The sequence below is a fragment of the Crocodylus porosus genome, unplaced genomic scaffold, assembly GCF_001723895.1.
Source record: "Crocodylus porosus isolate Cpor-Errol unplaced genomic scaffold, CroPor_comp1, whole genome shotgun sequence".
NCBI classification, from domain to species: domain Eukaryota; kingdom Metazoa; phylum Chordata; order Crocodylia; family Crocodylidae; genus Crocodylus; species Crocodylus porosus.
The window spans coordinates 162,946,320-162,972,509 of record NW_017728886.1 but is presented as its reverse complement, the minus strand read 5'-3'; the positions used below and the strand labels follow the sequence as shown (position 1 = coordinate 162,972,509).

The window sequence follows — 26,190 nt, the reverse complement described above, 5'->3', positions numbered from 1 at the left end:
CGGTTCGGGGGCTGGTGCTTGAGCCCTGAGGGGATATGAGGCTGGAGGAGACCTATTACTTCGTTTTGCCCCCCCCCCCCGACTGTGTGGGGCGAAGCTGGGTAGAATCACAGCTTGGAATGTACCAACCCCCACAGTGTACGTGTGGTGGATTAGAACTACATCTTGGCATATACCAACTCCCACAGTGTGTGGGGGGGGTAGAATCACAGCTTGGAATATACCAACTCCCAGACAGCGAGTGTGTGTGTGTCGGGTAGTTTAGAACTACCAACTTCTGGAGTGTGGGGGAAGGTAGGGAATGAAACACAGGTTGGAACATGCCATCCCGCAGAGTGTGTTGGGGAGAAGCCCGGGCCATACCACCAGCCAAACCAATGCTGCGCACGGGCAGTCAGGGCACTCCCAGGCGCTGGGAGAAGCAGGGGCGGCAGCGCCCGGGGGCGGTCGGCTGGCCATGCTGCGTGCGGCCTGGGGGTGCGGCGCGGCCCGGGCCTGGGCCCGCCCGTGGGTGGCCGTGGCCCTTCCGTGCGTGCTCGTCGAGCGAAGGAGCAGGCGGGCTGGGGGGTACGAGGCGCAGGGCTCTCAGCCCTACTTGGCCTCACATCTGAGTGGAGCAGGGGCCGCGGGTGGATCAGCGTGGCCAGGTCTTAAATATGAAATGGTTTGTTGGAAGCTCAAAATGATCGGATTTGCTGAAAAATTGTCTACATTGAAAAAAATATGCGAAATAGATATGCCAAATGAGCTGTACTTACTTTATATGGCTTATTCTAAGTCAATGAGTGGGTGAGAAGCATTTCTTTATTTTGAAACGTAAGAAAGCGCTGGCAGCAAACCCAAAAGTTAGATGAGAGTGAGGTGGGTTTTGCATATGCTGCATCGATTTGCTGCCTCCAAAATTATTGTATATTTTGAGCACTATTACTATTATTGATGGTACAGTGTACAAGGGTTGAAATGATGGTACTGATATGGTAATGATTGTACCCCTGGCAACACTAAAGTGGATCTGCCCAAGGTGGCTTGGGGTCAGGCCAGCCCTGTGGTGTTCCCCTGGGCTCCGGAGCTCAGCAGCAGGGAGGCAGCCACCTGCCCTGCTGCTGCTTCCCCATGGTCACCAGGTTTCCAGCCCACCCTGACCTGGATGAGACTGCTCCAGGGGCCGAGTCTCAGGCATCACCCCTGGGTAGAGCAGCCCCCAGTCTAGGCACAACATTGGGAAGCTCAGTGCAGGCTTCCAGCCCTGTGGGGGTAGTGTTGAATGGGTTGTCAGGTTTTTCCCTTTGGCAACCCAGTCCCATTCAGCACTACCCCAAGCCTGGCATGGAGACCTGGTGCACTGTTTGCATTGGAGCAAAGGATCGTGAAGCGCAGATCAGAAAGTGATGTCAAATGATGGCTCCCATCTTTTTTAGTAAAAGCATGGCAAGGTGGAGGTGGAAAAGCAACTTGGGCTCATGGGTTTGTGCGCTACTTGGCAGGCTATTTGCATATCCGGGCTCCATGCAAATCATTTTTCTCACTCCTGTTTACTGTATAGAAAGTTCTTCTAAATCAAATATGGATGTGAATCAGATTCGGATTATCCGCATATTGTATGTATGTATGTATGAGGACGCCTCGAGAGCTAAAAACAAATGGTGTAATACATCAGAGAGTTTTGCTTTTCATTTTAAGGATCATCAGTTATTTCTGGGGAATGTTAAGAGGTATTGTTCTTCATGACCTGTACTGGCTGCAGGTCTTTACTGGGCAAGGCTGGCACTGTGAGTTCCAAAAACATGTCAGGTAGCAAGCCACTGCAGCTCTAAATAGGATGATATGGCTGAGAAACAAGGACTCTGAGGACTGAATACTAACTGGATTACTTTGTTAGTGAACTAACTTCATTTTCTTATGGAGCCAGTCCAAAAACTGTCATTACATTAAATGCACAAACAGCCAATTTGATTCAGGGAGCTATAAGGATGGCAAAGGACAGACCTATCAAATTAACAGTATGTTGGTTGTTATACCAGGAGCATGAATAGCGCATGCCCCCGGCAGTGGGGGGGGGGGAGGTGCATGGCTGTGCTGGCGGCAGCAGGAGTCCAGCGATGGTAAGCACAGAGCTCCCATAGACGCAGCTGGCAGTGGCAGGGGGTGGGTGGTGAGCACTGACCAGGGGTTGGTGACCACCCATAGGTGCTGCCAGCGGCCAGGGGCAGTTGTGGACCACCAGCAGATGCTGCCGGCGGGGTGGTGAGGGGTGACTGCCCGCAGGGGGGGTGGTCTTTTTGCAGGGGGTGCACACCCCCACGCTCAGGGTGGACATGCACCCACATGCACCCCCTACGCATTGCCCCAAGCAGGAAGTGGTCTTCAACCATGTGATTTAAAGGAAATGTCTTGGTCATCAAAGACTGCAAACTGCATGTGCCTGAATATCTGGATCCGGCCAGTGTGTGCTCCTGAGACCTATCCACCCACCCACACACACAAAGCAACTCATGCAGAGAACTTAAAATAACTCTTAGCTATCCATGTTTCATGAATCTTGATTGATTATTGATATACTTTTTCAAGAGTGATAGTGAAGAACTATGAGATTTGCATGGAATGGAAGTAACTTAGGACTAAAATGATTGATGACTTTTGAAATGAGAGACACTGGATATGGAAAAGCTAAAGGGTAGCAAAGCATGGATAATCAAAATTATATAGGGCCATGCCCTCCAAGAGATTCTAGATCTGAAGTCAGGAGGGCCAGATTTCAGTAGTGGAGCCTGATCCCACATCTTTCAACGAAGGATCACTCTGCTAATTTGTGGGTAGGTTCACATTGTGCTATTGAGGATAGTATTTATTTCCATTAAGTACAAATTTACAAGTGTGGCTATAGCTGCTCCCCAGCAGATTGTTCATTTCTTATGTGTAAGAGAACATTTCTCTTGATCCTTTTGGCAGGTCATGGGAGACCAAGAACTGCCTGGTGTTCTGATCCTTGGAGTTGGAGGAGTAGAAGGTGTTCTGGAAAACCATGTGGGGCTCCTGAAAAAGAACTTTCACCTTATCACCATGAAGGAATTTCTTGAAAACAAAAAAGAACTGAGTGAAAAAATCAAATCTATTTTCATATTTGAATGCAGACCCACCATTGACCGGGGACTCCTTGAAAGCCTGCCTAACTTAAAAGTGATTGCCAACTCCGGAGTAGGAGTGGATCACCTGGACTTGAAACTGATTTCTACCTTTGGAGTGAAAGTGACTAATACTCCACAAGCTGTATCTGACTCCACAGCAGATACAGGGATGGCCCTCATGTTGGCATCTGCCAGAAGACTAGTGGAAGGTAACCTTTTTAATTCCTTTACTGATGTTTTTCTTCCATTTGAGCTTGTTTTGGCATTTTCCATTTTTCACTTTGTCATAGCTGACCTGGCTGAAATACGTTTTAGGAATCTAGGAAGAAAAGCACTGAGGATTCAGCTTTCCAAGTGGTGCTGCTTTTTCTGTTTTTCCTCTGATAGCTTGTACCCAAGCCTGCTTCAGCACAAGGCAGTGTTCATGAGATTAAGGCTTCTGTCTAACCTAAGTGCAAAAGTCCAAGAAAATGTTACAGACAATGAAGAATTCATTCAGCAAAAATAAATGTATTGGAGACATAGGATTGGAAGGAACCTCCTGGGCCACTGAGACCTATTCCCTGCTATGTATGCAACTTTCATACATCACTTTAAAAAACTGGTCAAACTCCACCTTAAAAGTACTTAGATATTTGACACACCCTTTACTCCTATGAACTATTCCAGAACTTCATTCTTTTGATGGTTTTGTGAACATTCCTTCTCTTTTTAATTTCCATCTTAAATTCCTTAATCAATTTATTTCAATTTATTCACCTTTTTCTTTTTTTTTTTTAGGCTGTCAGATTGCAGTTGCCCCAGACACTGAGCATTTTGCTGTTGACTGGCTGGGAGTGGAAGTCACTGGGGCTACCCTTGGGATCATTGGAATGGGCAGTATTGGCTATAAAGTGGCCAAGCGGGCCAAAGCCTTTGACATGAAAATTCTGTATCACAACAGGAACCGGAGGTACAAGCACATCTATTCTGACTTGAGCAGAATCTAAGTTATTTTGATCATTTAAAATGTTATTTATAGAACCTTTTCTTCTAACCCCTTCCCCCTTTTTGCTAGTTGAGGCTCAAATTCTCTTTGACTTAATTAAGTAAATAGTTCTCTTGTTGTCAGGCTCAGAAATTTTAACATGCTGTCCTAGAACATCAGGTTGAGCAAAAGCCAAACTTCTGAGGCACAAGAGTTAATGTATAATAAACTCAAGCTCTTGAAAAGCAAGCATATAAATGCCTACATAGTTTTATTTTTAGCACTAGCCCCTAGGTATTATATGTAGTCATTCCAGCCATACTCACTGTGCTAGTTGCCACTGTATGGAGTGATGAAGAGATCTGTTGAAGCTATGAATGTGATTATGATGTAATGTGAGGCAGACTGGAGGGTCACAGTATTACTCTGAGAGCATAAGTGACCGGTAGGGGGCTGTTGCCCGCCCCCCCGATGGCCAACAATGATGCTGTCAGTAGGGCTGGTGCCCCCTCTCACAGGGTCGGGGGTTTCTGTAGGTGCCCCCCCCAGATTCAGGAGGCCCAGTCACTCATGTCTGAGAGTGCGTTTGAACCTTTCTCCCTGACTCCCTTGCTAGTGATCAAAGGAAAGAAGTACACATGCATCTATGATCAGGTAACTTGCCACCTCTGTAAGAGAGAGGCGGTTGATGAAGGACTGTAAAATGTGTTTGACTTCCAAAAAGCCTTTGATCAAGGTATCCCATGAGGTTCTTGCAAAAAAATTGGAGGATTGTGCAAGACGGGTGGGTATGAAATTGGGAGTTGTAGTGAACGGATCTGTGTCATCCTGGAAAGAATTGGGCAGCAGTGTCCTGCAGGGGTTGGTGCTTGGTCCAGTACTTTTCAACGTCTTTATCAGTGATTTGGATGAGGGGGTGAAGAGCTCACTGGCCAAGTTTGCAGATGACACCAAGTTATGGGGAAGCGTGGTCACGCTTCAATATGGGCTACAGATACAGGCAGACCTGGACAGGCTGGTAAGTTGGGCAAGTTGGAACCAGATGAAGTTCAACACTGAGAAGTGTAAGGTGCTCCACCTGGGGATGAACAACCCCCTACACACCTACAGGCTTGGTGGTGCCAAACTGACCAGCACCACGAACGAAAGGGACCTGGAGGTAATAATAGATCATAGCATGAACTTGAGTCAGCAGTGCGATGCTGTAGCCAGCAGGGCAAATAATACTCTGGTATACATCAACTGATGCATTTCCAGCAAAACCGAAAAAGTGATTCTTCCATAGTTTCATAGTTCTAGGGTTAGAAGGGACCTGAGTAGATCATCGAGTCCAACCCCCTGCCATGGCAGGAAAGAGAACTGGGGTCAAACGACCCCAGCAAAGTGTACATCTAGCCTCGTCTTAAAGACCCGCAGGGTAGGAGCCACACCACTTCGTTTAAGTTGGTTCCAGATCCTAGCTGCCCTGACCGTGAAGTAGCGCCTGATATCTAGCCTAAATCTACCCTCTGCCAGTTTGTGACCATTATTCCTGGTCAATCCTGGTAGTGCATGGAGGAACAGGGACTTCCTCAGTGCCTGCTGGTCCCCTCTGACTAGTTTGTAACAGGCAACTAGATCTCCCCTCAGCCTTCTCTTGTGGAGGCTGAACAGGTTCAGGTCCCATACCTTCTCCTCGTAGGGCCTTCCCTGCTGCCCCCTGATGATACGAGTGGCCCTCCTCTGGACCCTCTCCATGTTGTCCACATCCCTTGTGAAGTGCGGCACCCAGAATTGGACACAATACTCCAGCTGCGGCCTGACCAGTGCCGCATATAGGGGGAGTATCTCCTCTTTGGATCTGCTTGAGATGCATCTGTGGATGCATGATAAGGTACAGTTGGCCTTCCTGACTGCATCCCCACACTGCCAGCCCATGTTCATCTTGGCATCAGTGATGACTCCAAGATCCTTTTCTGCCTCTGTACTGACAAGACGGAAGTTCCCCAGCCTGTAGGTAGGGTGCCGGTACTTCCTCCCCAGGTGCATCACCTTGCACTTGTCGGTGTTGAATCCCATCCTATTCTCATCTGCCCATCCCTGTAACCTGTCTAGGTCCAATTGCAGCCTATTCCTCCCTTCTAGCATGACCACATCCCCCCACATCTTACTGTCATCAGCAAATTTGAACACGGTACTATTTACCCCCTCATCCAAGTCACCGATGAAGATGTTGAACAGTGTGTCCCGAGGACAGAGCCCTGCAGAGCCCCACTGCCTACATCCCTCCAAGTTGAAAATGACCCATCCACCACCACTCTCTGGGTGTGGCCCTCCAGCCAGTTGGCAGCCCTCTGCTCGGTATTAGTAAGACGTTAACCAGTGTACTGTGTCCAGTTCTGGGCACCACACTTTAACAACGATACGGCAGAGCTTGGGAGAGTCCAGAGAAGGGCCATCCATATGTTCAGAGACTTGCATGGCAAGCCATACAGTGAAAGGCTGAGGGACCTGGGACTCTTTAGCCTCAAAAAGAGAAGGCTGAGGGGTCACTTGGTAGCAACTTACCACTACATCGGGGAAGTACATCAAGGGTTCAGTCAACAACTGTTCACCAGGGCATCCTTGGGGAAAAAACAGGAGTAATCGCCACAAACTCCTGGAAGGCCATTTCAGGCTCAACATTAGGAAAAACTTCTTCACAGTTAGAGTGCCCAGACTGTGGAATAAGGTCCCTCCAGAGGTGGTGTAATTGCCTACCCTGGAAATCTTCAAGAGAAGACTGGAGTCATGTTGCTGCAGTCACCTGGCCCCAGCTGTCTTTCCTGCCTGGTGTAGGAGGCTGGACCTGATGATCTGTGGTCCCTTCCAGCCTTACAATCTATGAATCTATGAGAGATCCAGTTTCCCTTGTTCAGCATTGTGTTCTGTAGGTTGTGTCAGTAGTGAAATACAAGGATCTTTTTTCCAGTGAGATTTTTTTGGTCATTAGATAGGAGATGAGCCTGGTGTGGGATTAATGATTAGTAAGTGAAAGTATAGTGTTAGATGCCATCACATGCATAAGAGAGAAGGGACAGTATTAGCTATTGAAAGGACTGTAAAATTTAGCTGAGGTAGTATTTTTTTCTGTTGGGTAAGCCAGGCATTAGATTGCAGGGGTGGGGGGTGTAGGTGGCACCTGTGCTATGGCCCAAAAGAAGAAAATGAATCTGCATGTAATGGACAATATCAGAGACTTGAAATTCTCAGTCAACAAAGACGCTACAGCCAGCTGGTGTGGTTTGCTGAGTGTGAACCTGCTGAAATGTCTGGCATCTCTTGCTCTTATTCCTGTATTTGCACTCAGTGTTCCTTGATGTTGTGTATTGTAAGAGTTGTTTCCCCAGCTACTATGGAAGTCAGTCAGTATCCTAAGATAGTTGGCCACAGCTGGAGCTCAGCAGCAGCATGACTGGCTGTGGTCTCAGTACTGTAGTCTTAAGGGCAGAGAGAGAAACTGCCTCCCGGCTGCAAAATGTACCTGATCCCTCAAGCAGTTTCTGACCTTCCTCTTTTCCTTTGGTCCCTGTCTTTGGCTTCTGATTCTTGGTTGATATTCTGGTTATGGTAGTCAGTCCTAGCCATTGGACTGAGTTGCCTGCATGCTGGTGCTCGTATCTGTTCTGTGTAATTTGATACTAATTCTGATTCTTCTGAGCACATCTGCATGAGACGCTTAATGCGCAGTAGAGTAATTCTACTGCGCATTTGCACATCATGCCAAAAGCCATGCTAATGCATAATAGAATTAGTCTACTGTGCATTAACCATCACGAAAAGACCATGCACTGACACTACTGCGCAGGAGCGCTGGTTACTGTGCATTTAGGTAGTACCTTATATTAGAGGTACTAAACTTAATGCACAGTAACAACGGCATATTAGTGCATGTGTATATGTGCCCAGTGCAACCTTGGGCAAGTTTAGGCTTCTGTTCCATCTCTGTCTAGTGTCGCTTCTTATAGATACTTAAATGTTCTCTCTTTCTTTATGTTTTGAAATGATGGTTACGCTTTGGAAATTCAGGGTATAGTTGCTGACAACTAGGGAGAGAAAAAATGTCAGGCCTGGTCTGTGCTTCTACGTGTTTTTATTTTCTAGATCTTTGTGAGGGCTCAATTTTAAATTGGTGTGAATTGGCACAAAAAAACCTAATAGCACAGCCAGCTAAGGTGGTTCAGGCACACCAGTTTTGTTCAGCCAGCGGCGTACAAGGGAGTTGGTGTGCTTCCCCAGCTGTGTGCAGAAGCAATTTGTTGAAGCTTGTCCGTATGAAGGAGAGCAGTGAGGAGGAGTTGTATCTTGGGAGCCCTGGCACAATTTATGGCAACTTTGGATCATTAACCCTTCTCTGCACCCTTATGGGTACATAAAACTTCAAAGTAATATGCGGAAGCATGTGGGAAATGGGTTCTTTGAGAAGAACTTCTTTGAGCAGTTGTAGTAATAGAACAATGATGACAGATTTTTCTGGTCAGACACTAGAAGGTGACATAATTGCATTTGTTTGAGTGTATCTGACTTCCTATCCAATAAGAGTAGTGATGCATGCACACATCTCAGCCAATATATTATTATATACTACATTTTATTTATCTATTTAGATTTTTCTGAAGCAATTTCCAAACTGCTGACCAGATCCTGAATTCCTTCCTTAACTTTATTCTGTTGTCTCAGAAGCAGTACTCCCCTTAACAGGCACCTAGCACAAACTAATGTGGCCTTCATGTTTCTGTTCTATATCTGGATAACTGCGGAAAAAACAATAGAAGGTTTTAACATCGTCAAATAATTCTTGAAGTTAAAATATAAATTAAGTATGTTTATTTCTGTGCCCCTTAAATAACTGAGTGTGCTTTAGTATGGTAATTTTTTTAGTACAATTGAAGAGTTCTAATCATTTCAAGAAATGGTCCATCTGCTTTCATCTTGTGCTAAATTATACACTGCCTCATGAGAAGTACTCTTGAGAACAAATATAACAACAAACCGTATGTTCCAGTAACGATAACAAATGGATAATGAACCATGAAGGGGCATCTGTTCCTGGAGGGAGTGGGGGGTTTCCACATAGATAGTACTAGAGGCAAGAGGATAATCAGTGTATTAATTTCATAGAATCATAGAAAATTAGGGTTGGAAGAGACCTCAGGAGGTCATCTTGTCCAACCCCCTGTTCAAAGCAGGAGCATCCCCAACTAGATCATTCCAGCCAGGGCTTTGTCAAACCAGGCCTTAAAAAAACTCCAATGGTGGAGATTCCACCACTTCTCTAGGTAGCCTCTTCCAGTGTTTCGCCACCCTTCTAGTAAGAATTTTTTTCCTAATATCAAACCTAAACCTCTGTTGCTGCAACTTGAGACCATTGCTCCTTGTTCTGTCATCTGTCACCATTTTTGTTGCCCTCCACTAGACTCTCCAACTTGCCCACATCCTTACTCCAGATATGGCCTCACTGGTATAGAACAGAGCAGAATAATTACTTCCCTTGTTCTGCTGGCAGTGCTTCTGCTAATGCAGCCCACAGTGCTGTTAGCCTTCTTAGCAACAATGGCATGCTGCTGACTCCTATCCATCTTACTGTCCACTGTTAACCTCCAGCTTCTTTTCTGCAGGGCTACTGCCCAGCCAGTCAGCCCCCAGCTTGTACTGGTGCGTGAGATTGTTCCATCCTAAGTGCAGGACTTTGCACTTGTCCTTATTGAACCTTATTAGATTTCTTTTGGCCCAATCCTCCAATGTGTCTAGGCAGCTGAATCCTAGCTCCACTCTCCAGCGTATTTACCACTCCCCAGCTTGGTGTCATTAGTGAACTTGCTGAATTTATATTCCATCTGCCAGACTGTTGATGAAGGTATTGAGCAAAACCAGCCCTAGGACTGATTCCTGGAGCACTCCACCGATTGCCAACTAGACATTGAGCTATTGATTACTACCTGTTGAGCCCAACAATCCAGCAAGCTTTTTATCCACCTTACAGTCCATTTATCCAACCCATACTTCCTCAGCTTGCTTGCAAGAGTGCTGTGGGAGACGGTAACAAAAACCTTGCTAAAGTCAAGGTATAATATGCCCACTGTTTTTCCCCCATATCCACAGAGGCAGTTATCTCATCATAGAAGCAATCAGGCTGGCCAGGTGTGACTTGCCCTTGGTGAATCCATCCAATTTGCATAAGGCTGAGCTTGGTTTCTTTTTCATTCTTCTGTTAGCTCTCTGGGTTTAAACCATGGGTTAAGCTCTCACACCAGACCCCTCACTGAAGACCAGTCAGAATAGGATTTACACACTTCTTTCCCTTTTATACAGTTCCCTTTTATATTTCTAAACCAGCCTTTCCTTTGCTAAATGGCCTTCATCTGAGCAGAGAGGTGTTTTCTTGTCCAAATGAGAAGCCACTTCTGCTTCCCAAATCAGCTAGTAGAAGAGGTCTGAAAATCTCCTTGATAGGTCCCCTGATAGTGACCTTTGTGTGGATCTTTGCAGCTACAAGGGAGCATCAACTCAAAGGTGCCTAATGCTTACACTGTTTCCTACATTGCACTGCAAGTGACTTGCTAGTGAAGTGGTTGGCAATGACTCTGGGAAAAGTCATGTGTTGGTCTAAGATAGATGTTACAGAAGAAAACAAAAACCAATAAGAGATTGCTGTGGTTTTTTTACTCCTTCAGAAAAGAGGAAGAGGAACAGGCTGTTGGTGCCATTTATTGTAAAAAGATGGAAGACTTGCTCCAGCAATCAGATTTTGTCATGCTGGTTGTGAACCTGACGCCGCAGACACACAAACTGATCGGGAAAAGGGAGTTAGAGCTGATGAAACCCACTGCTACTCTCATTAACATCAGCAGAGGTGGGGTGTTATATAAGCATGAGTTGGGGCTCCATAGTTAAGAATAAGTTGAATTTTGTCTTTTTCTACTGAGAAGTTCCCTCTTGCAAGGACTTCCATGTTCTATTTAGCACACAAAAAAGTTCTATTCAGCTAGATAATGTCAATTATACATGGAATACTGAGCATCTACAATTCCCATTGATCTTTCAAAAGGAGTAACAGGTGCTTAACAGGGTCTTAGCACCTTCCAGAATTTAGCTTGGTAGAAGACTATTTCCTCTAGTTAAATTAAAGATGTGCAGGGCACAAGGAGAGCCTAGTGCCCACTGGGGGGAACATCATATCAAAGAATGGGATTTCTCTTGTATTATTATTACCGTAATGCACATGGAGGTCTATATAGAGATCAGGTCCCCATTGGTACCACACAAAAATACATAAGTGGCAGTTCCAGAGACATTCCAATCACAAGAGATAACAGAGATAGGATGAAAGATAGAAAAGGTTTGGGTAAGTGACTTATGTAAAACCACATGGAGGTCAAGGGCAGATCTAGCGTAGAAATTCTGTCTGGTTTCAGTCCAGTGTCCTGTATATTGGACCATGTCAGCTCTAATTTTAAACAATAATTGTTGCTAGAACTATGTCTGATTTTTATAATGAGCTGAAAATCCATTACTATTGCTAACTGTACTTTGAGACCTTTTTCTTGATTAAAGATGCGGACGTATCTTGTTCATTGGTGTATGTATCTGGGCTACTCCTGGGTAAGATGTTATCATGTTAATGCAGGTGCAGTAGTTGATCAAGATGCACTGGTAGAAGCTCTTCAAAACAAAGTCATCAGGGCTGCAGCTCTTGATGTGACTTACCCTGAACCTCTGCCAAGGTAGAAAACTTGTTTTGTCTCTTTAATCTAAAATTATTTAAATCCTGAAGAACATGAATTAAAACCTGGAAATACTGTATTTTCTCATGCATAACACACATCTTTCCTTCAAAATCAGCATCCCAAAATTGGGGTACATATTTTAAATGTGGAAGCTGTTTTCTTTGCTGAAAAAGAAGCACTCCAGGAGATGCTGCCCATGTTGTGCAGCTGCCAAGATGACTGCTGCTTGCGTCTTTCACAGCCAGGTCTATTGGTTGAGCACTGTAGCTTGTGCCCAAAGCAGCAAGCAAGCTGTTGATAGTATCTTAATGAGGCTTTTGATGTAGAAACAACACCTTTATTTACAGGAACTTGCATAAAGAACTACTTAGAGCAGTGGTTTTCAACCTGTGGTCCACAGACCCCTGGCGGTCCACAGACCGTCTAAGGGTTCTATGAAAGATGATTATGATCAATCAAAAGTATGTGAATACTCACACTTACAATTCAAAGGGGGTTTGCACCACCTTTCAAAACTTTTTAGGGGTCCACAAATGAAAAAGGTTGAAAATCAGTGACTTAAAGAAGTAAAGGTCTTGCTACTGCCCTTTGTAAGGGTCTGATGCCTAACCTTACATGACATAGAGTGAGTCCTCCTGGGAACGTAGAGTGGGCAGGAAGTGTGGCATTGCAAGAGACAGTTTGTCACGCCAGGAGGTTTATGTTGCCATACTTCCTGCACACTCTGTTTCCAGGCAGACTTACAGAGTTGGACTTGATTCTGGAAAATCCTTTTTTTTCCTACATTCTTCCTTCCAAAAACAAGTTGCATGTTTTATTTGGGAGTGGGAGTTATATGTAGGAAAGTATGGTACTGTTAATTTCCTCAGTATCCATTCATAGTTTTAAACATATTTTAGATGTAATTTTCAGATTTCAGTTGCATCTTACGTAGTTTTTGGTCCTTTTTGGTTTTTTGAGCACAAAAGTACAATCCAGGAACCCCAAATTCCATTTCTGCTTCTGACACTGACTTTCTCAGTAGCTGTGAACTAGCTGTGTAGGCTGAGATACCTTTTTCAAGGCTGAATGAATGCCCATCAGATCAAAAACTTACTTGAAATACCAATATCAGTTACTAACCGCTGCCACTACCACTGTCAGTCTCAGATTCATTTAAGTTGCATAAAGGTAAATCCTCAGTCTCCTATATACACCAGCTCTGTAGCCAGAGCTGTGACCAGTCTCACATATACACCAGTCTGACTGTACTGGAGGCAGTAGGCCAATGTAGAAGAAATAGGTAAATTAATGCCTTTCTGTTCTGAGTAGCCTTTGCATTATGGTCCCTCTTCCTTACCATACAAAACTTGGGAGAAGTTACTGCCAGTTAGACTAAATGCAACAGCAGTAGTATAAAGTTAAACTCTAATCATTCTGTCTTGTTTTATTTCTTGCAGAAATCACTCATTGTTAAAGTTGAAGAATATTATTATAACGCCTCACATTGGAACTGCTACAGTCCAAGCCACTTATATGATGACTGAAGAAGCAATAACAAATATGCTTGCTGTTCTCAATGGTCTCCCCATTCCTAGTGAAGTGTGCCTCAAATGACATGTCAGGAACCACAAATAAATACACAGCGGTGTATTTTATGAAAGGACATTTTTGGCCTTGCAGTAGGCCATTAAATGACAGAAAAAGAATGAGTTTCTGCAGTGCTACCACAGTTGTTCTGCCACCCAGTGGCTATTTGCCATAATTGTATTCTTATGATTTGCTTAATAATGATGAAGTAATAAAGTACAGAGGCTCCTAGGCAACCTGTTGCAGACAGTCTTTTGATGTTACTGACCCGCTCTTTCATCAAATGTGTGCTACTTTTTGCTCAAAATACTTGGTAATGAAGAAATGTGCTTAGAAGCATGTTAATGGGTTTTGAGTGGTCTTCAGAATAGCTTGAGATTAGAAACATCTTTGATTAAAGTGGAAATTTTCACTAAATATATCAAAATCTCATATGATAATGAAAAAGAAAAATATTTACTGAGGATTTAATGCAACTCTCTTGGACACGTTAAGGATGAATCAATGAAAAATTTCCTACAGAAATGTGACTGCCCTATGACTATAACACCTCCTAGCCAGCACAGTGATAACCTTATGTCTTATATCACATGATATCAAGATGCAATAAGGCTGACTTCCCATTCATTAAATTTTTTTTGTTGTGATGTTCCAAATCATATTTTTACTATGTTCTTTATCTTTTATTATCAATGTTAGTATATTAAAGCAGACCATGCAAAAATTATCTTCCCATTTTCCCAGGGGCTCTTTTAAAAGCCAAAGTAAATAGAAAAGTGTTATAGTACTTACATCAGCTTCTACTCAGAAATACATTATTGGGTAGCCAGCAAAGCTGGATCTGCCCCTGGATTTATACAAATGATCTCTCAGCTTGAAGCAAGAATTAATAACTAAGCATAAACTCACTCCAACCCGAAGTCTGACTCCCTTCTCCAATCAATTTTCTGAGTAGGAATACAGAACACAGTGAAACCATGGGATATCTTATTTCTGTCTTGTGCTTCATAAAATTGGGAGTCTCCCATTTTTCTGTAGCATAGCCAGGCCTCTTGGAAGGATTATAAAATAAAGACATCATAATATTCTAAGACAATCCAGCAGATAAATAGTTGGTGTTTCCATGAGTCACGGACAATGCAAATGCTGTGGAGTATTCAATAATAGGCAGATGATGCTAATGGCGACTAAAGGTCTTCAGTTCTTGCACTTATTTTCCCTAAACCCCGTACAAAAATCTAGTAAAAGGTTTAGACTACTTATATAAGAAGTCTGAATTTTTTTCTAGATACATTACCAACTCACAGTTGTCATGAAATCACTGGGGCTATAGGTGCTCAGCACTTCAAAACACTTCATTTCAATGCCTAATTTTAGGCACTTTTGTTGGAAAATATTTACCTACACACCTAGTTATATAGTTTGTTTAGGATATTTCTGATCAAACATTCTACCTTTATGAACTCTTCATATTTCTTAAGCAGAGGTAACTGCAAATAACCTTAGGAATTAAATAGTTAAAATTTAACTTGGTAGCTTTAGCGTTCAAAGTTCAAGATTAATCTTAGATATTATTTACAGATACCGCATTTGGTCCAGAAAGTGTTTAAATATTTAGGTACAACTGATCTGTAAAGGTTATTTATGAACACACTATACATGGTCTGGCACTCAGAGATCCAATGGAATGAGTTTGAGTTTCAGCATAGTTACTGTGTTGTGACAGCCTAAAACCCAGAAGGAACAGAATTGCTTGGAGTTGGGTTTGTGAACATTGTCTTTTTTTTGAAGGCTGTTAACTCAAAAGAGCTTCTTAATTTAGTTTGTTTACCTTGCATTTTGTATAAGAGTTTTCATTCTGCATTTCTCATGAGAGAAAACAGACTGATAATGGAAGTGCTGCCTAACAGTTCTTACAAATGTTCTAAAATATTCACATCATTGTGTGTTTTTCTTCCTTTTGCAGGTCATGGAAGAATATGAGCTGCCTGTGCTTTTGGTAAATGAGGTGGGAGGAATATGCGGTGTCCTGGAAGCACATGTGGACTTCCTGAAGACACATTTTAACCTCATCACCATGAAAGAATTTCTTGAAAACAAAAATATTCTTAGTAAAAAGGTCCAAGCCATTTATGTGTGGTGGCACAAACCAGTCATTGATCATGAACTTCTCCAGAGCCTGCCCAACTTAAAGGTGATTGCGAATTCAGGAGTAGGAATGGATCACTTAGATCTGAAACTTATATCTGGCTGTGGAATAAAAATGGCTAATTGTCCACATGCTGTTTCAAGCAGCACAGCAGACACTGGAATGGCTTTGTTGCTGGCATCTGCTAGAAGACTAGTGGAAGGTAATGTTTAAATTACAGGTTTCCAGAAAATCATATGAGCTAGAATTATTCTTATTGTAATAAAATGGGAGTATCGAAGCCCCAGAAAGGGGCTTGCATAATTAATTTTAGTATTTAAAGTACTAAACCCTGTTTTTAATATTAGTGGCTACCGTTATACGCTATATTCCTGCTTATAACAGATTAGCTGCTTAGATCTTTGTTGAAAATCTTTGAGGAAAATCTGTTTAAAGGATCTTGGTATAACTTTCTAGTTATGAGTGGAGCTAGATGTTTAGGCTAGAACCCTGAGCCTTCATCTGTACAACTACTGCGATTATGAGAATAACTGGACAGCTAAACTGAGCAACACCTGTTTCCGCTATCATTACGTTTCACAACCTTTTTCAGCAATATATTTTCAACATGTCAGGTATCTGGCTATGAGGGATTTATTTCATGACATAGTGATAATTTCTATAGTGCTGTTGACAAAAAAGTGACTAATAATTTTGAGTACCCTTATTCTCATACTTCAAAAAGTTTTAATACCTTGAGGTGCCTAGCACTTTCTGAAAATCAAGCCCCTTCATGATGTCTCAGATTACAAACCGAAAAATATTATGTAGTTTTCAAAATCTGGGCAATACATTTAATGCAAACTTTCCTTCAGATCCATAAATATGTTTTATTTTAAAACCCTACTACCCCGTTGCACAAAAATAACCATTGTTGTTGCGAAAGCCTGCTGTTTTTTGTTTGGCAACTGTAAAATTGACTCATAATAACAAATCGCCCTGTTCCTGTTTGGTTGTGTAGCTAGGCATTTCTTCTCTAAATGATTTAGAAGTAGTGCAGGAATTAGTTGCGAGGTAGTAGCTTCTTTATTCTTTCCTGTTAGGAAGGTGGTCCTAACACTCAGCTCCCCCACTGTGAGAAATGAAATGCCTACAACTTCTTGTCTTTTCATCATCTTACGGTCAAAAGCAGGAGAATTTTATTTTATTTTTATCATTCCCTGCTTCGGTATTTTTGGTCCAGGGGAAACATTAGTAAGACAAGTTATAGAAACCAGGGCCAATTTTAATTTTGCCTGATGTATCAGAGTTTTAATTCTGTATGCTCTGTGCTTGCCTACACTAGGAAAATTTCTCTCTGGGAGCTATCAGAAATGGGGACTGTGATGTAGACAGGACTCGGATATTTTTACCATATTATCTCATAATTTCAGAGTACTGTTGACAAGAGTGCAGTGATTTTCAGCCAGGGTGTGCCTTGAGATCCTTTCAAAGGTGCCACATGGTGCCACACAATGTCAGCAGTTTTAGGTACACAAACATATTTCACAAGATAAAGCCAAAGGTTTCAAATAGTAATCCATTGTGTTAAAAGCATTAAGACGTGTGGTATTTCTGAGTTCTTGCCAACAGAAGTCTTGCTCTATTATGTTTCTGTAGTCAAAAAGTGAGTGGAAATGAAGAGTTGGCATTTTCTGTGGGATGCTTCAAGCCTAAGTTGAGAACCAATGGCTTAGTGATTAGAACCATTCAGATAGCCAGTGCAGTTAAAAGAGCTTTCTGAACTGTTTTTAAGAATGGCTTTAATTTTTTTTTTTATCATTATTTTTGGGGGGGCGTCAGGAATAGAGAGGACTTTTCTCCAATGTAACCAAAGCTGTCATACAAAGGGCTTTTAATTGTTATAGGTAAAAATTACTTTTCTTTTAATATTTATACCTCAGCTGATCAGAAGATCAAAAATGTACCAGTATTTTCTGTATTGTTAATGATTCTAGGATCTGCACTTGGCCACTAAAATTAGACATTGTGAATATGATCGTTTTGTATTTTGTCCTGCTACTCTTCACTAATGTCCTTCTTTTGAAGTCTGTAGGCTCTCCTAATTTAAGTTATCAGAGACCATAATCAACTGGGAAACACAATTATATTTTCACCCTACTTACCCACAACCCAAACAAACCCAACAACCACAGGTTTTTATTCTGTTCTTTGTTTTCCAATAGCTTAGTTATTTGCTTATTCTCAGTCCTTGTGCTAGGCCTGCTGCACTATAGCCTTGTGACCTTCCTAAATAGGGACCCTGAAGCATAAGCCACCCATGGCAACTGAAAGCAGAAACGTGTAACAAATTATTTTCAATGCTACCTTCCTTCACTCTGTAATGAATACTGTTTTGGGACTATGTTGTATTCAAAGAATATAGTAGTATGCAGGTCTTTGCTACAAAATGGCGTTTTTCATCCGGCACAGGTGAGCTTGAAAGATGTGGGCTTCCAAGTATCAGCTATCTCATGTGATTGTCACAACTTAGGCAACCTCATCTTGTTTCTCTGTAGCCCTTCTGGGTTGTAAGCTGGGGAGCAAGATTTCTCTGAGTTTTTCCCCACACCACAAAGAAGGCAGGGGGTAGCCAAGATGCCTGACTTTCTCTTTGTATCCAAGCCTGAATGGAACAAGTGGCAGAAGGAGGTGGTGGCCCATGCTGTATCAGCATGGGAGACATTGGAAAGAAACTGGGGAGACAGGGTGGGTGGCAGGGGATAGAGGATTGCACATGGCATGAGGAACAGAGTAGGAGCAGAGGCTGAGTGCTGAAACACCCACAGATTAGCACAGGTTACCAGGTGGAACTGGGGAGGCTGTTCCAAGGTCTATTCAACTCTGAACATCTCTTCCAGCTTGCCCACCAGTTGCCAACTGCCACATACCTACAGCAACTCCAGGTGGCCCCCACGATCCTCCAGCTGTAGCTGAACCTAAAAAGAGCATTCTGTCTACTTGTTCCTACATATAGAAGCCAGTCTGCTTCTCACATGGACTTTTTCATCTTTTTAGGCTGTCAAATTGCTGTTTCCTTAGACACTGAGTGTTTTGCTCCAGACTGGCTGGGAGAGGAAGTCACTGGGGCTACCCTTGGGATCATCGGGATGGGAAACGTTGGGTATAAAATTGCTTTGAGGGCCAAAGCCTTTGAAATGAAAATTCTGTACCACAACAGAAAGCAGAGGTAAAATTATAATCTGTTGCAATATTTTAATTTAGAGGGGGAGAGTGATTATGTGATTATAGCAAAGAACTGAGAAGGAGCAGAGTTTGAGTGATGTAAGTTAGGCTTAATTCAGGTCCATATTTAGGCTTAATTCAGGTCCATATTTAGGTGCTTAAACACTAAGTTTACCAACCTAACTTTGTAATGTGTTTTTTTTTTTAATTGGGTTTGTTTGTGATTTGCCACAGAGGTACCTAGCAAAGGAAAACAGGGCTTCTCCCCTTTCTATTTGCTTATGTTCTATACAGGTCAAGTGTTTTTTACATTTCCCACCCCCTTTTTTTTTAATTGGATCTTATTTCAGTGGGACTCTCGAAATTATTATAGCACTTCAAAAATAGAAAGGCCAAATAACTGAGAAGAATGTTGTTTTTTGGTGATACTGCTCACAGCTCTTTGTGAAATCTTGTTCCTGTTGAAGTGAATGGGAATTTTGCAGTCTGTTTCAGTAGGGCCAAGATTTTGATTTTTAACCAATTCTAACTCCTAGGAGAAAAGAGGTTTATATTAAAAGTCCTGTTCAATATTTCTTCCATCAAAAGGATGAGAGTTCACAATATGTATTTGAGATCGCTGAAGCCTTGTTTACATTGAGCATTTTAATAATTAGTGGCCAGCAGCTAGTACAGAGTGTATTTATGAGCTCATAGCAGAACTGTTAGAAATTATGATTTTCACTGCTGCCACTTTGCCTGTATTTGAAACTGTGATAAACTTTCTTTGTAATTTTTTATCTTACCTTTAATCAAGGAGTAGGATATAAATATTCAAATAATACGCATTTGTCTAAGATGTGACCCAGATAAACATACTGCAGAATTTTGAGTTTTGTTCACCTCCTGATTCATTTGCTTTTTGGTTGTTGTTTTGGATTGCCCAAGCAAATAATTTGTGTTTTAAAGGGAAAAGAGCCATAAGTAACACTAACCCTGAAGTTTCACTTTGAGTGGAGCACACATTTTTATTATTTCACACTTAACTCCTTTTTTGTACCCTTTTGTACAATGGGACCCTAGAAGTACAGGTCCCACTGTAAGTCAGTTGGACTTATGTTCCTGGCCATCACAGGTGGTTTTGACAATCTGTTCTTTAATTCCCAAAATCTAACTGGGGAAGTTTATAAAGCAAAGGAATGACAGCCACATAACAGTTCCCTGTCATAAAAAGCTGGATCTGAAAATGTGCCTCCATGTTCCTGACTTCACCAAATATTGAACATTTTGTTATGTCCAAATCCTGGATCACCATTGACCCTGAGGGATTCCTTTGCTACTTTCATCCTTCATAAAATAACGGTCTTGCTGAAGGATGGTAAAGAGATCAGGTTCCCTCTAAGATGCACGCATGCGCAGCCACGCAGAAGTAAAAGTCTGGCCGCACACCAACTTTTTAAGGCCCGCCGGGAGAGGAGCTGGGCTGCGGCGTGGGACACGTACTGAAGGTAAGCTCCTCGCAGAGACGAAGTGGAGACTGAGGCCTGGCATGGGCTCTGGGGAACTGCTCTGCTCCTCCGCATCGCCTTGGGGAGCGAGGAGGCACCTGGCATCAGGGCTGGAGAGTGGAGCCGTTCCCCAGAGTTGGCAGAGCCCATGGAGCAGTTCCCTGGAGCCAGCAAAGCCCACGTCAGCCCCCAGCCCCAGCCTCCATCCCTGCCTTGCCTTACCTCTGGGAGGAGCAGCTGCCTGCCCTGAGTGAGGCTCTGCCGGCCCTGGGGAAGTGCTCCACCCCCCAGCCCTGACGCCATGTGCCTCCTGACTCCCCAAGGCAATGCAGGGGAGCGGAGCAGTTCCCTGAAGCCGGCGGTGCCCGCCCCAGCCCCTAGTCCCAGGCCCCCAGTGGAGCCAGCCCCAGGCCTCTGGCTCCACTGCCTGCCCAGAGTGAGGAGTTTATCTTCAGTAGGTGTCCGACGCTGCACAGATAGGGGGAGGCGGGACCGAAGCAGTGCACTCACAAACCGCTACTCCTTAGAGGGAATATTAATCAGGACTGCTCCACAAACACAAGGATCAGACATCCTTTGTTTCTCCTTGACATCAGCTTTGTTACCTAGTGATACTGTGGAAAAAAGGTAATATTTTTGTTAGCATGACTTCCGGCTATGTGATTTTTATTTCTCCATTAGAAAAGAGGAAGAGGAACAGGCCATTGGTGCCATTTATTGTAAAAAGATAGAAGACTTGCTCCAGCAGTCAGACTTTGTCATGTTGGCTGTGACCCTGACACCTCAGACACACAAACTGATTGGGAAAAGGGAACTGGAGCTGATGAAACCCACTGCTATTCTCATCAACATTTCCAGAGGTAGAGTATAGGATAACAATTTACTGGGCTGGCTGCAAAATGTTTGTCATCTTTTGTCCTGCCTGTCAGAATATTGGTCCAATTTGTACTGGACAACATTATTGTCATGGTCATCAAAGACAGTCAGGCAGTGTAGAGGTTCCTCCCTCCTTCCCCAGGGAGTTGGTTGGGTGCAGATGAAGGAGGATGGGTATATGAGGTAGTGGTTGGTGAGCTAGAATGGTCAGACTCTAGCAAGACAGTGGTTGATTAAGAAAGCATTAAGACCTAACTGGAACAAAGGATAGATACCATGGATACTGGTGTTGAAGGAGGTGTGTGCCCCACCCCAGAAAGAAGAAGGTTTAGAATCTTAAGGTACAGACAGAAGTGCAGCTCCTCGCTGTAACTCGTAGCACGTACACAGAAAGTGCTACGAGTTATAGCAATCCCCCCAGACCCAACAGATGTTTACTGTTGTGTCCTGGGGGCTGGGGGATTCACCTGCAATTTGAAGTGCTGCAAGCCTGCAGCAGCTCTCCCTTAGCTCTGCCCCTCCTCGCTCCCAGCCCCAGCTCAGTCTTCAGAATGTCAGGGAGGGAAGGGAGCAGAGAGAGTTCAGTCTGGGGTTTTTTAGGTGGTGTTGGATGATGGGGCCAGGTGGATTGGAGCCGCTCCAAGGTGGCGGGGCTCCAATCCACCTGCCCCAACTTTCAGCACCAGCTGAAAAAACCCAAAACCAAACTCCCTCTGCTCCCTTTCCCCCTCATTCTGAAGACAGCGCCAGGACCAGGGCTGAGCTACATCAGCCCAGCCTTGCTCCCAGTAAACACAGGGAGATGTTAATGAAGATGCTCCATTTTGGAGTGTTTTCATCTGAACCCTTATGCAATGAGGGTTCAGACTGTTGCAGGACTGGGCCCTTTAAAATGCTCTGCAGCTTTGCACTTGTGTTTGGTCATGGCTCTGGAGTACTTTCAGGGGCAGAATCTGGAGAAAATTGTTACTTTTGTCTGCACCTTTAATAATAGCACACTTCTGTTTTCAGCATTTCTACATTAAATCTCTCTGCTTTGTTTAAAGGCTCAAAGTCTGGTTCACGCTTCATGTGTTTTCCAATTCTGAGAGTAAATTAAGTTTGAAATTGTTATTTTTTTCCTTATGTGTACTATGAGAAATAGCATTTACCCACTTTATGGGGTAGTTTCAGGATTAGATAATGTTTTGAAAGCACAATAACAATGTAAAACACAAGTGTTAAGTAACAATAAACATTACTATGTACATGTAACTGCATAACTAAATCTGTTTGTACTTCAATTTTAAAACAAATATTTTTCTTGATTACAAAATCTCTTACATTTCATTTACAGTCTTCCTTTTCATTGTTAAATTGCTATCTGTCTGTGATACACAGAAGAGATGCTGTTTTTTTGCAGGTCTAGTAGTGGACCAAGAGGCACTGCTGGAAGCTCTTCGAACTGGTATTATTAAGGCGGCAGCTTTAGATGTCACCTACCCTGAACCACTGCCCAGGTAGAGAGCAGTATTTATCTATCAAATATTTTAAATGTAGAGGACACAAGATAAGGTCAGCAGGTGGGAATTTTGCAGGATGGAGAAGCATCCAGTTGTTTTGTGTTACACATTATGATGGGAGACCTCCTGAAATGCACAGTATGGTAATACAACAAATTCAAACAAAAAGATGTATGTAAATTTAAACACATGCTTAAGTGCTGTGCTTTGAAGTGCGACCATTTTTAATACCAGTAGGTAGATTAACCAGGCCTTTCCTTTCTGTTCCTTTTTTTTTGCAGAGATCATCCATTATTAAAATTAAAGAACATCATCATAACTCCTCACCTTGGCATTAAAACACACAAGACCACTCGCATGATAACAGAGGAAGCAGTTGCAAATCTACTGGCAGCTCTTAATGGTCTTCCAATGCCCAGCGAAGTGCTTCCTGATTGACATATTTAAAAGGATGTCACAGCTATAAAATAATATTATTCTGTAACAGTTGAAATGCAATCTTGTTACTAGAAATATGTGAAACTCTTCCTTTTACTTGAACTCAAAGCCAGTTGTGATTTTAGGTTGTACACATACATACAGCCGTGAATGATTGTATATGTTACTGTCCCAGGTGGATAAAAGCATTAAGTAGATCTGTGACAGCAGTTTGCTGATGATGATTGCTAGTGTATATGCAGTACAAAATAAATATATTCTCTCAGGAAAGTTAAATGAGACAGTCACAGTGTATTTTTCAATATGTTAAAAAGCCTACTTTCAGCTGTGGTGAACATGTCTGACCTTGTTGAATCCCTTCTTGGTTTATCATTTTGCAGTGATTTTTTTTAAATACAGGAGACCACCAAACCAAATTTAACACTTTCTAAATTTTAAAGCCTTCAAAATTTATATCCCAGAAACTTTAATTACCATTTTAAGTCATGTTGTATGATATTTAGACAAGATAACATTTCGCAAATTGTGTTGGTTTTGGAGACTTAGAAATAGTATTTCCCTTTAAGACAGAAAACAAAAAACTAATGCCTTCTAAATATAAAAATAGATTTTTTTTATAAATCATCCCTTAAATGTTCCCTGAAACTTAGTGGCCAACTAGGGGCTGTGCTGTTCCTGACCTGCTGCCCACAAACAGGGAAGAATTGGTAGGAAATGTACTAGTAGCTGGCAACTTGGGCAGCAGTGACCACGAGATGATTGAGTTCAGGATCCAGAGGAAAGGAAGGATGGAAAGCAGCAAAGTAAGGACCCTGGACTTCAGAAAAGCAGATTTCAATTTGCTCAGGGAACTCATGGGCAGGATCCCCTGGGAAGTCAGTCTGAGGGGAAGAGGAGTCCAGGAGAGCTGGCTGTACGTCAAAGAAGCCTTACTGGGAGTGTGGGAACAAACCATCTCGATGGGCAGGGAGACTAGCAAGTATGGCAGGAGACCAGCTTGGCTTAGGAGGGAACCAAATCACAAAATGGAAGCTAGTAAGTGGAAACTTCGACAAGCAACTAGGGAGGAGTATAAGAGCATTGCTTGGGCATGCAGGGATGAAGTCAGGAAGGCCAAAGCACAACTGGAGTTGCAGCTAGCAAGGGACATGAAGGGTAACAAGAAGAGTTTCTGCAAGTATGTCAGTAACAAGAGAAAGATCAGGGAAATTGTGGGTCCCTTACTGAATGGGGGGAAGGGCAAACTCTTGATAGAGGATGCAGAAAAGGCTGAAGTGTTCAATGCCTTTTTCATCTCATTTGGCACAGGTAAACTCCAGGCAGCACGGTCTGGGGAGGAGGGGAGCAGCCAACAGTGTTGAAAACAGGTTAGGGACTATTTAGTACAAGTTTATGGGGCTGGATGGGATGCAGCCAAGGGTGCTGAGGGAGTTGGCTGATGTGATTGCAGAGGCATCGGCCATCATCTTTGAAAACTCATGGCTATCAGGAGAGGTCCTGGATGATTGAAAAAGGGCAAACATAGTGCCCATATTTAAGAAAGGGAAAAAGGAGGAATCGGGGAACTATAGACCAATCAGCCTCACATAAGTCACTAGAAAAATCATGAAGCAGACCCTCAATGAAGCACCCTCATTGAGCTGGGTCATAGCAGCCCTGGACTGGCAGGATGGCCCCCAGAGCTCCCTGCCAGGCAGTGCTGCTCTACTCTGGCTCCACATGCTGTGGTCCCGGGCGCGTGTGAAGACACTGCACCCAGGAGCAATAAACTCTGGTGCAAACTGTGCTGAAGATTATTTAGCCAGGCTAATTTCATGTGTAGATGGGCCCATAATGTAACAGAGAAGACATAAGTCTCTCCAATTTGATCAGAACCTCTCTTATTTTAGTGTGTAATAATCTTAAAAATTCTGCTATGAAATTAAATTAAATTAAAAGGCTGTGCAGTTCTGCCTAGTACCTTAGCATTTACTAGGCTCACCACAGGGGAGTTTGAATGGTATATGCCTTATTTTGGTGCTTGCCATACATAATTCCACTTCTCAGCAGGGTTAATTAATCTGGGTGAAGCATTGTGCAAAAACTGTACTGCTTCCAGTTCAGGAGCTAGCACAATCAGAGTTATTTCAGGCACATCTGCATAGAGCTGCCTTATACCATTGGTCTAAATGGCACCAAACTTGCCTGGAACCCTAGGCCAGATCCAGGCTGCAGGGCTTCTTGTAGGCTGGATCTGGCTGCTGTGGCCACCAGAGCAGTGGTTGCAGTGGTGACAGTGGCAGCAACCACCACAGCTACACAATGAGCTGTGCAGGAGTGGCTACTGCAGCAGCAGCAGTGGTGGCAATGGAGTAAGGGTGTGTGGGCCAGGCAATTAACTGTAAATATGGCACCTCATTTAGACTTACTCTCTAAATAATGTCAGGATACCTATAATCTCAGCCAGTCCTCTCTAAGAAACCTGTTTGAAATGAGTTGCATCACAGCAGTTCTCTTTGGTTACTCCTTTGTGATTTACAGGGTGTGTCTACATGTGCATTACATGCAGGAGCAGCTTACTCACAAGTAAATTACTTGTGAGTAAATACTCCCAGGCATGTCTACACATGTTGGAGCAGTAAACTGCTCTCACTTCCTGGGGCCCTGCAATGGGCCCCTGCCACCACTAGGGGGAGGTCTGGAGAGCTTCTTCCCGGCTCAGCTCCACCAGTGCAGAGCTGAGTGGGGAACAGGCTGGGGAACTGAGTGCAGTCATGTTTAATACATTCATAGCTCTTTCTCAGCTAAGACCTGGGGGTTACTACCATCTCTCTCAGCCAAGAAATTCTTACCATTCTACTCAATATATTGACATAATCTTGATTTACCATGTACAAAGCAGGCAAATAAATAAGTTTATGGTACTGAATGCTCTGAGAGACAAAAACTTCACATTTTTTCAAATGGAGCATGCTCTCTCTCTCTCACATTGTCAGTGGGCAGCCTAGGTTTCCACTCCTGTACCTTATCCATAGAAAATGGATAACATCTGTTATCTGTTCAACATCTTCATCAGTGACTTGGACGAGGGGGTAAAAAGCACCCTGTTCAAATTTGCTGATGACATTAAGATGTGGGGGGATGTGGGC

The 26,190-nt window shown here is 43.2% G+C and overlaps 2 protein-coding genes across 6 annotated transcripts; both read left to right on the top strand.

The window, feature by feature from the left end:
- The first annotated feature begins 19 nt into the window (after nucleotides 1-19).
- LOC109316444 (probable 2-ketogluconate reductase) lies at nucleotides 20-13,639 on the top strand. 4 transcript variants are annotated; one of them, XM_019544547.1, is made up of 6 exons: nucleotides 20-86; nucleotides 2,950-3,334; nucleotides 3,906-4,077; nucleotides 10,785-10,963; nucleotides 11,738-11,834; nucleotides 13,277-13,639. In XM_019544547.1, the coding sequence occupies exons 1-6, from the start codon at nucleotides 36-38 to the stop codon at nucleotides 13,431-13,433; spliced, it is 1,041 nt and encodes a 346-aa protein (XP_019400092.1). In that variant the 5' UTR covers nucleotides 20-35; the 3' UTR covers nucleotides 13,434-13,639. The 4 variants fall into 4 exon arrangements, with proteins under 4 accessions (XP_019400092.1, XP_019400100.1, XP_019400084.1 ...); XM_019544555.1 differs by having other exon boundaries at nucleotides 70-138; XM_019544539.1 differs by lacking the exon at nucleotides 20-86 and adding an exon at nucleotides 306-446.
- Nucleotides 13,640-15,023: 1,384 nt separating this feature from the next.
- Nucleotides 15,024-23,343, top strand: LOC109316476 (glyoxylate/hydroxypyruvate reductase B-like). Of its 2 annotated transcripts, none has more exons than XM_019544598.1 (6): nucleotides 15,024-15,093; nucleotides 15,373-15,757; nucleotides 18,592-18,763; nucleotides 20,928-21,106; nucleotides 22,525-22,621; nucleotides 22,906-23,343. In XM_019544598.1, exons 2-6 carry the CDS (start codon nucleotides 15,376-15,378, stop codon nucleotides 23,060-23,062), a joined length of 987 nt encoding a protein of 328 aa, XP_019400143.1. In that variant the 5' UTR covers nucleotides 15,024-15,093; nucleotides 15,373-15,375; the 3' UTR covers nucleotides 23,063-23,343. The 2 variants fall into 2 exon arrangements, with proteins under 2 accessions (XP_019400143.1, XP_019400153.1); XM_019544608.1 differs by having other exon boundaries at nucleotides 15,079-15,169.
- Nucleotides 23,344-26,190: the final 2,847 nt, after the last annotated feature.

Bases quoted from the DNA above. Each gene is read 5' to 3' on its own strand.
- LOC109316476 (XM_019544598.1), top strand. From the start codon at position 15,376: ATGGAAGAATATGAGCTGCCTGTGCTTTTGGTAAATGAGGTGGGAGGA. The intron at 18,764-20,927 runs GTAAAATTATAA...TTTCTCCATTAG, and splicing joins TACCACAACAGAAAGCAGAG to AAAAGAGGAAGAGGAACAGG. The intron at 21,107-22,524 runs GTAGAGTATAGG...GTTTTTTTGCAG, and splicing joins TCTCATCAACATTTCCAGAG to GTCTAGTAGTGGACCAAGAG.
- LOC109316444 (XM_019544539.1), top strand. From the start codon at position 321: ATGCCATCCCGCAGAGTGTGTTGGGGAGAAGCCCGGGCCATACCACCA. The intron at 447-2,949 runs GTCGGCTGGCCA...TCCTTTTGGCAG, and splicing joins GGCGGCAGCGCCCGGGGGCG to GTCATGGGAGACCAAGAACT. The intron at 3,335-3,905 runs GTAACCTTTTTA...TTTTTTTTTTAG, and splicing joins TGCCAGAAGACTAGTGGAAG to GCTGTCAGATTGCAGTTGCC.